This window comes from Zootoca vivipara, chromosome 17, assembly GCF_963506605.1.
Source record: "Zootoca vivipara chromosome 17, rZooViv1.1, whole genome shotgun sequence".
NCBI lineage: Eukaryota > Metazoa > Chordata > Lepidosauria > Squamata > Lacertidae > Zootoca > Zootoca vivipara.
Window position 1 is genome coordinate 31,359,593 of NC_083292.1, and position 17,773 is coordinate 31,377,365.

The 17,773-nt window shown below is 46.9% G+C and overlaps 1 protein-coding gene across 1 annotated transcript; it reads right to left on the reverse strand.

Moving 5' to 3' along the window:
• Window positions 1-20: 20 nt before the first annotated feature.
• On the reverse strand, window positions 21-17,773 carry NXF1 (nuclear RNA export factor 1). The gene is made up of 21 exons (XM_035098375.2): window positions 17,500-17,773; window positions 15,692-15,905; window positions 14,332-14,473; window positions 11,227-11,310; window positions 10,134-10,238; window positions 9,652-9,732; window positions 9,214-9,283; window positions 8,976-9,064; window positions 8,410-8,517; window positions 8,197-8,306; window positions 5,644-5,680; window positions 5,483-5,551; window positions 5,197-5,252; window positions 4,710-4,817; window positions 4,048-4,106; window positions 3,821-3,936; window positions 3,249-3,291; window positions 3,052-3,124; window positions 1,651-1,833; window positions 1,433-1,493; window positions 21-838 (listed from the first exon to the last, which is right to left on the reverse strand). The coding sequence occupies exons 1-21, from the start codon at window positions 17,531-17,533 to the stop codon at window positions 800-802; spliced, it is 1,881 nt and encodes a 626-aa protein (XP_034954266.1). The 5' UTR covers window positions 17,534-17,773; the 3' UTR covers window positions 21-799.

Below are 17,773 nucleotides of genomic sequence, written 5' to 3' on the forward strand. Positions count from 1 at the left end.
CATCACATGAATGCACACCATGGTTTTAATAACAATTTTACTAAACACAGTGTTTTCAAGAACTACAGGCAGAAAAGAAACACGGAAGCTACAGCTTGCTAGGTGTGTGGACCCCAAAGCTTCCTCTCATTTAAGCAGTGAGTGACAGCAAATCCGACGTCCTGCAAGGGCTGTGCTTCAGAGGCCATCCATTCATCCAGGGTCTCACATACCTAAAGTCCTCTAAAGCAACCTAGAACTAGGAAACCCACTGTCTCTCTGGCACCATCAGGATGATCAATTGTACCTCAAAGGACATGGCGGGTGTGTGTGCTGCGACGGCGGTCTTTTGCAGGTTGGGGGTTTATCATTCCTCCTGCCCTCTAGGGATATAACCCTTGTTCCATGTTGGGAACTACTGACTACTTCTTACTCTAGGCACATACAAGACTCAACTCCCAAGTCGGTAGCAGCAGGGAAAAAAAGGTATGCTAAAAATCAGCTTTTCAAATTAAAAGGGAGGTGGGAGAACCCAAAAACGATCAAGTGCCTTTCCTCAAAATTCCCATGGTCGTCAGTGTCTGTTGTTAGAAAATCATGTCATCTGTCGCTGCAGGCAGGAGGTGCTGCCTCTTCCACAAGGGTCTGTTTTCACTGCCTTTGCCCGCAGTCCAATGGCAACACGGACAGGTGCAGCCTTCACAGTCACAACAGGGTAGGAGTCTCTTTAATTTACAAACTTTCATTTATTTACAAAACAAGAACCCAAAGGATAAAACGCTGCTTGGCTGGCTTTGGTAAGGGCAATGGCAGCAAACGCTCAGTTGATGAAAGCTACTTCTGGGATCTTCCCCTCAGCCTAGAAGAGAAAAGGAAGAGTAAGAAGTTAACAGCAACCAACTCTCCTCCATGCCTGGTTCTACAAGGAGACTGAGACAAACATGAAGCTGTCAACAGAACCCAGGGGTTTTCCAGAGGCTCACGGGGTTGTGATAAAAAAAGTTTGCCCAAATCCGTACTTGACTCCTCTTCCAAAGGTCAGTTAAGAGGCCAGTAAGGGGACAACATATTCTAAGGACAGCCACCTGTCCAAAGGCAAAGTCTGCTACATATCAGCTTCTCGTTACTACACTATGGATGAAAAGCAAAAGAGCAGAAACCAACAGCAATGGTTTCTGGATGCTTTCGCTTCAAATAACTCTGAATACACACATCAAGACATATTACATATGGGATGGGCCTTCCTTGCAAACTTCCTCTGGGGGAGAAACATGACCCTCAAATACGGCACATCAGACCCTGAGAATGAAGGAAAAGCCACCCAGGGGTTCTCCCTTGTAACAGAACTGCAGTGCAGTGCAAATCCATTCCAGCCATCACTTTCTGTCTCCAGTTCTTAAGCCTGGCAGCAGCATCTGGTGGTCTCATTCTAAAAGGGCACCAAGGCACTCACCTTGAGCTGGGTAAAAACCTGGGCTGCATGAGCGTAATTCCAATCATTGTCCAAGAGGCACCTGGGCAAGGGTAGGGAGAGATGTTAAAGTCATGAGATAGCAGCATAACCTAATCTCATTTTGCAACTGCTTTCCCCTCCCTGCCCTCCTCCCTGATCTCAAGACCATCTCCCACTCCTTTTTCCCAACTGCCAGCCCCCAGCAACTCCAGACTCACTTCTGAGACCACTCAAGATTCATGCCCGACTGCAGTGAGAAATTCTGCAGCATTTCCTGCTGCTCTGCCGTGAGCGTGGGTACCGGGCTGGAGGAGGGCGTGGGCGCTGGCATGACGAAAGCTTTGCGGATTTCCTTGTTGGTGGCCTTACGAATGAATAGCTGATCATTCACAACGCACAGCCTGTGGAGGAGGGGAAAAGAGCCAGCAGTGGTTAATGAAGGGGCTGCAAGCCTATGGGCTGCTCAACACCCAACATAAGGAGGAAATGTCGAGGGGAGGGTAGTCAGAATGCCCCCTTTCACCGTCTACCCTTTCAATCTGAGACCTGACTATTGCTGGCCACCCCTCTGATGGCAAGTGGAGGAGGTTAGGATCTGCTAAGGCAGGCATCCCCAAACTTTGGCCCTCCAGATGTTTTGGACTACAATTCCCATCTTCCCCGACCACTGGTCCTGTTAGCTAGGGATCATGGGAGTTGTAGGCCAAAACATCTGGAGGGCCGCAGTTTGGGGGTGCCTGTGCTAAGGCATACACAGGGCCTCCTACAGCTTGCTTGCATCTCTTGCCAAGCACTGCAGGATGCTCCCATAAATAAAGGAGCAACAGCTAGACGTATACTTGCTTCTGCCTTCACTAAGGAGAGAAGGTCGCCATATTCTAACAGTAGCAAAAAGTGTGGCAAATATTAAAAGTGCATCTAGCCAATGTTCAGTAAAATGGGTCCTGAAGTCAGAGAAAAAATGAGACACACCAGCGTGTTCCCACTGTTCCTGTTGGAGGTCAACTACAGCAAAAAGGAATTGTCACTAGATTCGATTTCTGATAGCAGAGTGGCTATCAGGCAGCAATCAACCTGTCTTGATGGCCTGGCTTTTAAAACTGTGCTCCAAGGAACCACTTTAAAATTTACTGAGAATATATACTTTGGTGACACAGGAAGCTGCCTCATACCAAGTCAGACTGTTGGGCCTAGCTCAGTATTGCCTGCACTGACTGGCAGCAGCTCTCCAGGGTTTCAGGTGAGTTTTTCCCCCAGCCTTACCTGGAGATACTGGGGACTAAGTTTAGCACCTTCTGCATGCAAAGCAGATGCTCTAGCACTGAGCCCTTCCCCAACCAGCGCCAGGCTGTCCCCTAGAAATTGGCCAGTGGTCCACCAGTACAGATATAAATCACTGGGAAAAATCAGATTGCTCCTCCATAAGCTAGCCAATCCCCCGATGCCTCCAGCACTTTAAAAAGCCTTTGACGTTCCCAGCTCCTGACAGACATGGCTTGCTAAGGCTCTGTCTCTCATCCCCCTATAAATATTTCATCATTCTCCCAACACCTGCCCCTTTCAGACACACGTCTTGCAATCCCTGGATTTGTCAATGCCCTGAAGCTCATAACCCTTACCCATTATTGCCAGCAGGCACAACAATGAACACACGGGTGAAGGCGCGCACCGAGTCACGACACCTGCCATCCACTGTAGAATTTAGAAAGAAAGCACAGGTTAGAGTTTTCAATAAGGGGCACTGGGTGCTGCAAGTGTTCTGGCTTTCCCACTGTTCAGGATGTGTCACAAAGCAGGCTTTTAACAGCACACTCACCTTCCTTGAAGACCCCATTGACGGTGAAAGACAGCAGCGTGTTCTGCAATAAGAAAAGAAGGGTCTCAAGGCCAAAGAGATTGTGGCAGCAACTCACACAGATGTTATATACATCATTTAACATCAAGATGTATACCCCACCTTTCTGTAATGATATACTCACAGCCGCTTACAAGATAAATACACAGCAATAGAAACAATTACAATCATGCCAACTGAAAACAGGCTAAAAGGTCTGAAACAGTAGCAGCATAAAAAGAGATCTATGGATGGGTTTCCTGGAAGTAAATCGCCTTTGTTTTATCAAAAAGTGAGCAGCAATAGGGGGGTATGTACTTATTTGGGGGGGTAATCAAACTTTGTTCCAGATTCCAAGATTTCCAGCTGAACAACACATATTTTGACTTCCTCCATAGAGGGAGCAATTTTTCTCAACTCCCATCAGCTACCAGGGGCAAGCCAAATCTCCACCCAACCAACAACCCATTCCTCTTCTTTCTTGTTGCCCACTGACCTCACCTACTCCTTGAAAGGTGGTAAGTGCTTGGCCAGTTCCTTCTCCCCTGACTCACCGTTTGGGCACAGACGTCCACAATAAAGGAGTTGATGTCATGCTGAGTCTTCGGGAGCTCGCTAAGGAAGGCCACAACGTTTAGCTTTGTATGCTTGAGGAGCCTGAAGCGCATGGCTGGGGGCAGAGAGAGCAGAGGGAAGGTCAATTACTATCTTCACTGAAGTAAACCCAAAGTGGAGAAACCAGCAGGTGTGTGTGTGTTAAATGCCACTGGTCATTACTTACTGGGATCCTTAAGCTTCTTCACATTCCTGCTGTTCTTGAAGTATTCAGCCAGAGTGCTCCTGCAGACAAAACAAGAACATAAACGCCTACCCATCTCCCCAGGTCTTTCTTTACATAGCAGGACGTGTATACTTGGCTGCAGTAGGCAAAATGTTGAGTTTTGAGGTAGCGTGCTGAGAGTTAAGGCTCCAAAGCTGGCTCCAAAGTAAAGCATGCAGCTCCATGTACTTTCAACCTAGTCTCTCCCTTGGTATGAGGATTTTTAAAAAAGTAAGTTGTGGAAGTATCGCAAATCCCTGCCCTCTGAACAGTCTAGTTAGATTTATTTAACACCAAATCTTCTTCCCAATCAACACAATGCAACCAAATGTATGGCATCCTACAAAAAGATTTCATGCTTGCAAAGCGTGAAATACTTGAATGGGAGGCATGTGCAAGATCCACACACAGCTCTTTGAATCTCCTTGTGACTAATACAAGCAACTCTTGTTTACTTAGTATAGGTTGCAAAATACCCCACATCTTGGCACAGAAACTTTGGAAAGAAAGGGTGCACACAGCCTGTCTCACACCATGTCACACCAAAATCAAAGCACAGTGTACTGGGCAATGTGCAGTCCTCTCCCATGGCAAGGGAATGAATGTCAGAAGCATAAACTTACCTGGAATGGTTGTGTAGTGAGAAGGGGATGCTCAGGGAGCAGCAGGCTCCATCGTGGTAGGCGTCCAATAACCCTTGCCGGTCCCCAGAATCATAGACAGTGTAATATCTGTGGGAGAATACCAACATTGCTAAAGAAACAGCCAGAATGGAAGCAAGGCTTTATTATTTCTATTATGTTATTTCCATTGTATTGGGTACTGTGCCTCAATAAACCCGTTTGCTTTTTTCAATTACAGTAGAGTCGGTGGTCCTTTTTGCTAGCCAAGTTTTATACACTGGAATGCAATTTCAAACCCTGGTTTTCAAATGCCAGCCAGCATTACCACTGCCCTCTTCCCAGGAACTAACTTAAAACCGAAGATCTTTACCCTCTCTTTTTTTTTCTCCAGCTCCCCCTTTTGTGTGTCCCAAATCCCCCAGGTTCTAAACCTGTTGGAAGGGACTCTGGTTTTCTTTAACGTGCAAGACCTTGCAACTCTACTTACTGTTGCAGAAATCGCAGGATCAACGCTTTCAAGTCTTCAGAGCCAAAATAGCTGCCCTGAGTGAGGAGAGTCAAAGAGAGAAGCTGAATGTTAATCTTTCCCCCTCCATTCCTCCCAAACACCAAGCAAAACCTACCAAACACCCTCTCAGCACCAGCCCTAAGGCATCCTATGCTACGGCCCACACTGAGCAATGGGAATGAAGCAAGGGCTCGAAAGGCACCAGCTTTCTCAGTACAATAGAAACACAGGCCCTCTCCTTTGCCCCTTCCGAGCATTTCTGTACCTTAGTAGGGGGAAGCGTGGTAGGTGCTTCGAGATCAAAAGCGATAGGAGGGGGCAGTTCATGGCCGTCCTGTGATGGGAGAGGCAGAAGGGTAAGGCAACAGTACTGTCAGATACAAAAGCTGGCTCAGAATCCACCTGGAATTTTAACAATTCACTCACCAGCCTCAGCAGCTTTGGAAACCGTTCGCGGATGGCGCTGTCAGAAAGGGGAAAAGGAGTGAATGAAAGAGCTTTGTGCCCCAAGAGCACTGCCCTCCCCCCACCCGTGGCCTACCTTGGTGGTCCCCACCTTCTGCTACCACCATCTTCCTACTACAGCCAGTGCTACCTGAACTACATCCTGTTGTGGCCTCTACCCGTCCTGGCCACTGGCCATCATTCTCTAAAGCATCCTTTAAAACCAAGATGGGCACTCTTGCAAAAAGAAGGTGCCTCAACTGCTGCCAGGAGGTGGAGGGTAATCAATTTGTTATCCTGGGCCAAACAGATGCCCACCGAATTAGATAGGCTGCCCGCAGGTGATTCAGAACCCTCACCTCACTTCCTGGATTCTGAATTACAGAGCAACAACCAGCTCCTCAAATGGGAGAACTTAGGAGACATGTCCCACAAGGGGCAGGGTTTCATTCCACACATCTGGGCCTTTTTAGGAGCGTGGAGAAACATCACAAAATAGTGGCATTACTCACCAGAATCTTTTAACGAATTCCCCCCCCCCAGGCTCTCAAACTGTATGTTTCTTTGGAAGCCTAAGAAATTTACACGTACAAGCATTTCAAGCAAAGGTAGAACGTGTACAAAATCAGGGACGGGTGGCTAAAGCTGCACGTGGAACCGTATTAGGCTCTGCATCTTCTGTCAGCCATGGAAGAAGCAACACAAATGGGATTAAAGGGATTGCATTGCTTATGCTGGATTAGACAACTACTGCAATCCAGTTTAAAGAGACATCTGATTATATTTGACATTTCCCACCCTTTGTATTAAAATCTGACTCAAGCCTCACCTAGGAGAAAATGCTGAGTCAGCTTTCCTTTAATATTGCCAGACAATTTAAGGGAAAAGTTGATCAATTTCATTATTATGGTTCTGTCACTTGATACCATACAAGGGTGAGTGACAGTTAGCCAATTTCAAAAAATTAGCAGGTAGCAGAACACAGCCTTTAAAGTAAAATGCTCTGGTACTCTTCCCGTGGTAGTTTTACACATCACACGGGTGCAAGAGGCAGAAGTCTCCAAAGCCATGCTACTCAAAGTCTCCCTCTGCACTTACCTGAGTATGTACTCACCCGCATGGCTCAATTTATAGGAGGAACGCTCCACTGAGGCCAGAGGGCAGGGGCAGGGAAGGGAAAGTAGGGGAATGGACAATAATTCCCACTGGTCATGGAGATGCCTGAGCCAACTTTCTGGCACCCAACTTAAAACAGCTTTGGGAGAGTTCCTGCATCAAGGCCCAAATCTAATTAATGACCGTGGAAGATGCGGGTGGGGGTGGGGGAGGGAGAAGCAGAGGGACGCCAGAGTGATGGAAACAAAGAAAAAAGGCCTGGAAACTCCTCCCTACTGATGCACAGCCTCATCCATCCTCCACACTGCCCCTCTTGACGCTCCAACCCTGCAGAGATACAGATGCCTTGGCCACACCAACTGGACTTCCAAGTGTACAACTGAGGGAGAAAGAGTTTTACTTGCAAGAAGCTTGTCACTTCAGTCTGCTGTTGCTGCTGCTCCACCCAGAGTCAGCACCATCGTCACTCCCAGATCACCAAGAAGCAAAAGTCTCCCCATTAGAAATGGCGCAGAGGCTGCCCAAAAGCTACTTGCCGACGACAAGCCTGTGAAGGAGGGTTCTGGTGCCTTGTGTTTGCCAACTTCCCCGGAGGTGGGCGGAAGGGCTTCGTTTGGCCACTGTGCGACTGTGCCTGTCTTAGGTCGTTCCTTCCGCAAGGAATCTTACCCGTCACTGGCTAACCAGCCATCTGTGAGAGCCAAACGCACCAGGGGCACCCCAGGATTTAGCAGCTTGGCTTCAATTCTCCAAAAGAAAGACTTCCGTGTGCCTCTGCGCAATATGGTACTTCCAGGTACAGCATTGGGGAGCCACAGTATATAAATATAGAAGCAGGCAAGGCCACGAGCAAGGTGGCTCAGCATGGCAGGCTCAAAGGAGGGTGGCAGTGCACAAGGGGAACTTGAAAGGATGGGAAAGGCTGCGCATCCTGAGGTCCTAGAGCCCCGGGGGCAGAGAAAAGCAAGTGGTGTGTGCAGAGCGGAGAGTGGAAGGCAGACAGGAAAGTGGGGGAGGGGGAAAGGAAGATTTCAAAAGGAAGAGAAGCAAGGCTGGGGTGGCTGGGAGGTGCGATATGGCAGATCATCCACAAAAGCAAATTTCAGCTAATAAATGTTGTAATATCAATATGGGGTGGGGGAGGAGATGGGGCTGGGCAGTGCTCCAATCTGGCTGAAACAAAACCATTATCACAAGAATCACAACTCAGGATCCAGGAATGGGATGCAGCATCTTCAGAGACTTGGCTGCAGCTGAGGCAGATGGTGCTATGGGGTAAAAATAACCAATCTGGCACCACTAGGAGGGCAAAAAAAGCCTTTTGGCAAGAAGCATCTTAATCATGCCCTGAGTGTTCTCTGGGTAGGTGGAGGTGCGCCCTTCCAGGGCATCTTAGGCAGCCCCAGGGCTACTGCTCACCTGATATAGGTAGACTGGTCGCGGAAGCTATCACACAACGGGTTGCCATCCAGCCACAGTTCCTCAAGCTTCAAGTCTTTTAACCTGTCCAAGTCACGGTCTGTCTTCAACTGAAGGGAGCCCGGAGGGAAAGAAAGAGAGAGAGCATAGTGAAGAGAGTGAGGATTTTACCCAATGGAAGATTCAGGCTGAGCTAGTGAGCATCCAGCCTACCTGGTTAGAAGACAAATTGAGGATCTTCAGGTTGGGAGCCTTCTGGGGCAGCTCAGCCATATCATCCAGTCGGTAGAGCTTGTTGTCACTCAGGTTCAGAGAAAGGAGCTGCAAGGACAGATTGGGGGTGGGTGGGAATTGTGAGGTGTGAGTGAGAGATGTGCTTTTTGCCACCAAGTGACCTCAAGGCAGTTTTTGTATTTAAAAAAACCTCATTAAAAATAAATTAAACTACAGTAAGATTTATTTATTTACATTCATATACCGCCCTCCATCTGTAGAGCAGGACAGTTCACAACATAAAAATAGAAGATAAGACACAAAATGCACAATAAATACAAGAACGAACAAACAAAAAACACAAACCCAATACCGCCACCCCTTGTAGGATGTTTGGTGTATGGTTTGTAATTATGGACCACTTACTTACAAGGGTCCATATTCATTTGAGGGCACGCTGAAAACTTTTCAGCATGAAATTTCAGAGAAATCACCAATCCCCGAGTGCACCAAGGCAAGAAAAAGGCTGGGTTGAAGAGAGGGAAAGGGAGAGAGAAATGGATGACCTCAGGAATGTTCTCCTGGATGATCCGCAGCACAGCTAGCATGCAGTTTCGGCGGCTCAACACCATGTCAATGTTCTGGGCTACCAGATCTGGGGAGTTAAAAAGTAGCATGAATCACTTCACTGCCAGCTGGAATCTGCAACAGAAACCCACCTCCGCCCCTGAAGCTGGAACCAGAGTTCTAGGTGCGTAGAAGAACAGCAGTCCCAACAGTGAAAAGGTGGGTATGGTGACCTACCTGGATCTGTGTGAAGGTTCTTCAGATCCAAGGCCTGCTGGGAACCATCATATCTTTTACTCATGCAAAGCTGGAAGGAGAGAGAAAAATTCCATTAGATAGATAAGGCCTCCGATGGAATCTTGGACAGGTTTATTCCTGCCTGCTTGAGGGGAAGAACAGAATCTCAGTACCCCAAGCAAAAGAAAAACAAACAAACCAAGGTTAGGAGGAGACTGTACAATACTCACAACCTGAACAGGGAATTGTTTTCCCACTAAAGACAGATGGCATCTCCCATTCCAACTTGCTAACCTCTTGAGACAGTTTAAAATCAAGGATCATTGTCAGGTTCCCAAAGAGAAAAACACCAGACACAAACCACTTCTGGGAATGCAGGGCAGATGGGCAAGTGGATGGCAAGACAATAGTACTGAAGTTCTGGCACATTCCACTCACCTTCAGCTGCTCAATCTCCTCTGGTTTCAATTCACGCTGGGCAGATGTTGGTGGACTGCATGGGTTTGCAAGTATCACAACCTGAAAGAAATGCCAGTTGGAGATTGGATGGGTGCTGGTTAATCCCTGCCCAGGCATCCTATTAATGTACGTAAAGAAGAGATCTTGCAGGTGGGCTGGATCCTAAGCTCCCCCACTCCCCTTTGAGCCACTCTGGCTGATGGGCGAGGTTGACCATTTCTCAATCACCTGACCTAACAACTTCAAAGGAAATAATTAAGAGTGCACTCCTGATTCTTTCCTTTCTTCCTTTGCAGGCACTGCTTGAATCTAAGCTGGGTCAGCAAAAGACAATCACATGAGGCAAGTCAGATCTATAACTGATCAAGCATCCTCCTAGTCTGGACATAGCTCCTCACCCTCCAACCTCATGTATCCCCCCCCCCAATAGCCCCAGGCCCACAGAAGAAGAACAAACAAACCTTGTAGCCATCTGGGGCAACAATCTTTCGAGACACCTGTTTGAGGGCGTTGACTGCAGAGGCATCTTCCACATAGAACAATACCCGATTATTGGCATAGTGTAGCTGCGGCAAGAGGGGGAAAGGTGTTGGTGTGAGACAGAGCTCATTATTCTTTAATTAGAAAAAAATGAGCTGAGCTTCATAATTATTAAAGACTATACAACATGGAAGGTGCCTTGTAATGCCTCTGGGCACAGCTTTGAATGACCAGAAGGTGCAGGGCTTGGGGATTTTAAGCTTCCCCATCACCAACACTTCCTGTTAATGCCAGCCTCATGCCACCCCTAGTCTCCGCATTCCTTCATGATCCTTTTATTTCACTAGCACCAACATTTCCAAAACTGCTGAATTACCTAGGACACAGTATGTTTTTCCCTAGATTAAAATTTCACTCAGGTACATTTCACTCAGATGCTCAAAAATGACAAACATTTTCTTGATTGGTTCCGGGGGGGGGGGGGGGGGAGAGCAGTACCACTCCCTTCAATTGCAGAGAACTACAATTAATTCCTCCTGGCATCCTGCTCAGGTGGTTAAGGCCTATAGAAGCAACTGGGCATTCTAAGCAATGGTGGTGACTCAGGGATTCCCCTGTACCCGTCAGCTGGAGCATAAGATGCTAGGGTATAGAGCTTCAATTATGGGAGAAAGTTGAGGAACTTCACACAAGCTCCATTCCTTGACTCCTCCTTTCCCCTAACAATCTTGCTTGGCATTTCTAAAAAAACAATAGCTAAGTTTTCTGAGTGGAATCAATACTGGGCACACCCAAGGAAACGCAGCCCCTGCCCAGCACCTTAGATTATAAGTATTGCTGGTGCAACTTCCATCAGAATACCATTGGCAATTTATTAACTGGGGTGGGGGCAAGATCAATGCCACATACAGCCTCCTGATCCAAATGACAATGGGTGTTGGATGCACTCAACATGGTGGTTTCAAGGAACACCTCAGCTCCTATTGCAGCACACAATTTGGGAATTGGGACTGCCAATTCTGTAAAACAGAAAGGAAAATTCTTGCCCAGGGAGCATGTGTATGCCTCTCTTACCTCCAAAGGAGTGAAGGGGACGGTGCACAAATTCTGAATGGCATTAATCAGCCAAGCCTTTTCATATTTCCTTCCATAGGGAATCTGAGGGAGGAGGAAGCAAAAAAGTCAATCAAGGCAAGAAAGGTCAAAAGCAGAAACATACCAAAGCTTTGATGTGGCAATAATATCCAGCTCTCAAGTCCATTTGCCAATTGGTAGGTTGGGGACATTTTTCACTGCATCAGTGGGGAAGAAAGAAAAGCTTTTGGCTAATCTGGAAACCTGGGAGGCACCCATTTTATAACCTATGGGATTAAAAATGCTACAATTCAGCTGGAAAGAGAACAAAGGGAGATGCTTCTTCCTGGCAGTTTTGAGAATTCTAGGCATAGGTGAAATGGGAGCAGCAAGATTTTGACTTCCCATTTAGGAAAGTGCAAAAGCTATAGAACTGGAAGTCCATTGTAGATGACTGAAGGGCTTTGGCTAGGGATGCACAAATCAGCCTATTTCCATGTCAATCATATGGCCATCCCTTCTCTCTTTTTTGTGGATAAAGGTAACGCAAAAAGTGGTATGTACATTAGATTGTGTACAAAGCGTGTACATTCTTCCCCTAAAATATATCTCATTTATTACTTTCAATGCTTTTTCCTGCTTAACAAAAATGAATTTTGTATGCATCCCCCACAAAAAGATTCACATGTTTGAACCAAAACTGTGGAGCAAAATTTGGAGAAATGTGTCATCTTCTTGACAGCTACGTTCCAATTCACATGTAAGTGGGATCAGCAAATGAGATATGTTCACTTTAAAATGCAGACTGCACAAATTTCTCCTCCATTCCTAGCTCTGGCCTATCACCCTCTGACACCTTCTCAAATCGGTTCTCTAGCAAAACCAGTTGACCCAGGCATATACGCTGAACGGCTGGCCTGGACATGTTGGGAGAAATAAATCAGATATAAAAGCCTGCAGCTGGAGAATCAGCTCAGGAAAAGATTTGAAAAGATGTCTAGATCCAATGGTTGATGACTTTCACTGAAGTTCCTAATCCCATTAAGCTTAGGTATAGCTATATTTAGCATCAACTGTACACAAGGGCAAAACCCGTGAGTACAAACAGTCTCTGGATACATTTCAATATGTGCAACTCAAGGACACGGACTGTTAGAAAAGTGAGACCTGACTGCTCAATCCCTGCTCCTCCTGGCTCATAAAACCTGCCAGTGGGGAGATGCAAATGCCGTGTCACAAGATAGTACTGTTCCACCAACCACAGAGCGTAGTGCTAAGATATTTAAAGGTGGGGCTCCCCCAAACCCCCCACATACTGGATAATTTCTAGTCAGTTTCCAACTTTCAATTCTTGGGAAACGTCCCTGGGCAAAAAGAGGGAGCTCACCCCTCCTGGTTTGTTCTCCTGGCCCTCTCTGCAGCTTTCAGTAGCATCAACCTTCTGGACCATCTGGGTGTGATGGGACTTGGAGACACAAGGTTGTGGTGGCTCTAGTCCTTCTTGGGGCAATAGTTTCAAAAGTTGGTGCCGTGTGAATCCTGTCTGATGCCCTTGTTGATAGTCAATTGCATCTCTTGGGGTTCCATCTCATTTCTACATGGAACCACTGGGAGAGGTATTCTGCAGTTTGGAAGTTCTGTGTCCCCAACACCTCCTTCCATGGAGGTTTTTAAGCAGAGGTTGGATGGCTACCTGTCATGGATGTTTTAACTGAGATTCCTGCATTGCAGGGGGCTGGACTAGATGACACTTGGGGTCCCTTCCAACTCTGTGAACATGCTGATGAGACTAACTCATTTCCATCTAAATCCCCCCAAAATCTGTTCCAAGTTCGGAAACAGTGTGCAGTATTGCTAATGGCCTGGATGCCAGTGAAGAACTTGGTTCATTTAAGATCAGGAAATGGGGATGCATGCTGTCTTGGATGGAATTGCACTTCTTCTGAAGACTTGAGTTTGCAGTTTGGGCGTACATGCAAGGACATGACCTAAAGGCCTTCTCTGATTTTTATATAACTATCCTTTTGGCCCGTCAAGCTGACTTTTCTTTTAAAAAATCAAATCATGACTAGTCTTAATATGTTTGTGACCTCAATTTGTATCTTTGATTGGTTTTATCTGCTTTATTTACTTATTGACTTTAAAATGTGTTATTGTAATATTATTACGGGGTGGAATCCATGTAAGTTCTATTTAGTGTACCCCACTGAAATGAATAGGCCTAAGTTAGTCATGATGGTTAATTTCAATGTGTCTACTTTGAGCAGGACTATCATTTGATACAGCCCACTGTTAGGCTTTCTTGGGTGTTATATGCATAAAGGCAAGATAGAAATTGAAGTAATAAATGCATTTAATCTCCACCCCCAAATACACAGTGTTAAGAGGCTTGTTTTCCAAAGTCAAACCATAGTGCTGCTTGTTTCTGTTATAAAAGAAGGCAGCATTCTCTCAACTCCAATCCTGTGAGGTTTCGCTTTTTCTCCTCCCAAACCACATGCGACTGCAAAGCTACCATGTGGGGAAGGTCTGACCTGCAGATTACCAGCAGAACTGAAACTGGGAAGCTCCCTTTCTCCCCTGCAGAACAATGTTCTCATGCCTAACTCAAAAAGCGGTAGCTCCTTGTGCTTTCAGCACACTCAAGTCTGAAAATTATTCAGGTAAAGCAGCTGCTCTGTTAAATAATTAACAATGAATTAACACAAAGATTGGACTGATTGTTTCAGATCAAAGCCTGCATGAGAGCTAACCTGACCTCTACAGCTCTTCTCTGCCCACTTCTCCTGTTCTTTCTCCTTGTGCTTCTGGAACATTCAATATTCAGTACTCACCTCCTACCCTGGCCTCATTGTCTCTGGTCTGCTGTTTTCTCGGTCCCCTGCTTGACCTGTTCTTCTTTGCTTAGGAGGGCATTTTGCCAGCCCCACCCTCCCCTTTAGAATCTAAGCAGTTTAGCCAATGACACACAGCATTGCTTAGGAACCGAATAAGCAAGCATCAGTCAAAACAGCAACTCTACAGGAACAGAGCACCTCTGCCAACAACAGCCAGGGGTCCTTCAAGCTCTGCTTCCAAATCCCTCCCCTCCCCCATGTGACTTACTGTAATCTTGAACCAGTTCCTCTTGGGGGCATTGCTTCTGGGGCCAAGCCGTTCTATGGTATTCAGATTCTGTCTCACTGTGAGGCTTATATTGCTTAGGCCTCCCCGCTCCCGATCTCTGTTTGGACGACCGTAAGGAGTGCTGAGGAGTAGAAAACTAGATTTCAGTATGGAGTGTAGCAGAGTGTCAAATTAAGATATGAGAAACCTTGCCCAGCAAGGAAGTCTGGATCAAACACTCAAGTTATTCTACTTTGCTGGTTTGTTTCTGTGGACAAAGCAGTAATAAAAAGCATTTGGTTTCCCTCCCCCACCAAAAAAAAAGTTACAGAACTAATCAGACATTGAAATAGTAATTATACCCACAACTTAACTTTACTCAATGAACTAGGTCACTTGTGATTCTAGCCCTTTTTCCAAATGATGAATACATTCAATTATCAGTTCCTTGATTATTATTATTTACTTCACAGATTCTTCATCTGGTTGCAGCCAGTTAAGTGCTATGCTGAGGAATGATTCAGATGACCTCAATTTTCCATCTTTGTAGGTGCAGGAAATGTGCACAGAGCCTCCCCACAGCAGAGAACCTGTACCTGGTTAGGCAAGAAAGGTTTGCGTCCCTTCAAAGAGCTCCACCTTCTAAGCGTTTTTTTAACTAGGGTGTGTGAGGGCCTGTAAACTAGAGCATTAAAAACAGAGCAGGTCACAGGCTTTAACCATTCTGATCTTTGTTAATACCAGCTCCTTGACCTTATTCACATCCTGCCTTTAACCAAGTGATGCCCTACCCTTGTTTTTCCTAAACTTTCTACAAAAACCTTTCTATGGGGTTGGCTTCAGATCTTATGAAATTCACACACTTAAATGGTTCACTAGCAAAAAACACCCTTTTAAAAAAGTGTCCTTAATAGGGAACATCTATACTTTTTGAAAAATCACACTGCCCCAGTGTACTTCCCAAGAAAAAGGAATGAATATTCTCTTTGCTGAAAACTATATAACCAGTACAGGATTCAAGTGTGTTTCAGACCTTACAGGAAAATGGTGGTGAAGTGTCATTCTGCACATAAGGCGGTTCTTTTTTTTCTTTTATACTTAGAGTTGTATCCAACTAAGTTCCACTTGGAGTAGACCCACTGAAACCAATGGACTTAAATTAGCAGTATCCATTGATTTCATTGGGCCTACACTGAGTGGAACTTAGCTGATACAACTCATGTCTATCTTATTACAATCTTCTGATATAAGTCGCTGTTCCCATTTGACTGAGGCCGAGCATTTGACTGAGGCTGAGCAACAACTGCATGCCTACAAACTAAAGTATGTTCATGTCCACCCAAGAGAACGCTTTACTTACTAGCGGGATCGCAGCACATCATGAGGGTCACTCATGAGAACATCTCCGTCCTCCTCTTCAAGTCGGCTACGAGGACTGGGGCCTGCATTGCTCCAGTTCCGCGGGTGATGGTTCATCTCACTGTACATCTTTCCTCGGAAGGGGCCTCGACCTTTTCTCCTCCTCCCTGGGAAGCCCCTGTTGCCACCACCTCCACCCACACGGTCATCATGTTCTATGTAAGGGCAAAAAATTATAGTGTCAGAAGGCTGTCAAGCAAAGTATTCAGAGAAACAATCACACCAGGTAAGTCTCAAAAAGCAAACTAGAGCAGGGATAGCCAACACAACACCTTCCAGACATTGTTGGATTCCAGTTCTCATCATCCCTGGACCACTGACCATGCTGACTGGCACTAAAGGGAGCTGCATTCCCAACAATGTCTGCAGAACAACACACTGACTAGCCTTGGACCACCAATTGCCTTCTTCAACACTCTGTTCTCCCTACAAAATTCAACAAGGTGTCCTCATGCTTCTGAGTTTTCCACAGACAACTAGAGAATATCATGAACACATGACACACCTTCCCATTCACTTCCTCTTAACAATTCTCCATTCCCTATCCACACCACCATTGCCTCCCTTCAGCTTCCCCTAAGGACCTGAAATCATGGAATTCTTCTCTCCGTTTTCTTTAACTCTATCCAAATCTTCTTAGTTATCTCTGGAAAGGAACCCTCTCCAAGGAGCTTCCCTTGTCACCAGCCACCCTGCTTCATTTTTGCACAAAACCAGGTTCTCCTACCCCTGTCAGTGATACGTGTGTGTGTGTGTGTGTGTGTGTGTGTCTGTCAGTCACATTGATAGTACTATAGACACACAAAAAAGCACTGACTCTCAAGCCTTCAAGCTCCATTAGCGTCTTCTCAAAAAGAAACCTCTCCCCCCTTGCCCCCCCCAATATTCACTGTCCTCACCTCCTCTCTCCTTCTGTCCTTCCCTGACTTAACTGCCCCCCCGCTCCTCCCCCCTCCCATCTCGACCCACAAACCCCCTTCCTCGTCTTCCATCCCTCCTTCCACAGGACTGCCAGTGGCCCACATAGTCGCCCCCCCCCGCAAAGGTTCTGGACTCCCTAGAGCAGGGGTGCCAAATTGAATAAAATGGGGGGCAGGTAAACCGTGCCCCACACAATCGATCACGAGACGCACACACGCCATGTGAATGGCAATGCCCAGGCATGTCCAACAGGTAGATCGTGATCTACCGGTAGATCACTGGTAGATCACTGGCTCCCCCCAAAGAAATTGAACAACTGTGGCTCCCCTAAAAAACCTCAACATTTTACCTCCTCCCTGAAGAAACAACTCAGACCCCCCCGGGCCTTCCTCCTTCCTAAAAAAAGCTCAACAACTTTGAGCTGAACCCCCCAAAAGGGGGTAGATCACTGCCAGTTTTTAACTCTGTGAGTAGATCGCAGTCTCTTGGGAGATGCCCATCAACTTCGTTGGGGGGGGAGCGGGAGGCGGACCCTTCAGTGTCTCATTTGGGGAGTTAAAGGGAAATCGGCCCCTAGGAGTTGACTCCTAGAGCAGCTCTCCAGGCGCTGCGGGGCACATCGCTGGCGACGCGGGCCGGGGCGGATGGGACCCGGTCACCCGGAGTCCAACAGGATCCGGAGGCAACACGTTTGGCTACCCGTGTCTTAAAAGTACCCTCTCGGCTTCGGCCCAGTTCCCACCCCTCACACCAGCGAAGCCCCCCCCCATATTCCCCCGTCTGACCGGCCCGCCCCCGCTGCTAAAGAGCCCCCCGCTCCTTCCTCACCGCTGTAGCCTCCTCCTTTTCCTCCGTCGGCCATCGAGGGAAGCGGCCCTGAGGGAGCGTTGGCGCTTCCCCGAGCGCGGGATGAGGGCGAGAGAGAGGCAAGGACGCGGACAGGTACACGCACCCCGCCTCTCGCTCGAAAGATTAAAAACAATAGTAGCAGCAGCAATAAGAATGACGGTGGTGGTGATAAATCCGCTCTCGAATCGGTTGGAAAGCCAAGCCAGAGGCTCCCTCCGCTCTTTCCCTCACGAAGTATTTTTCATCCAACTGA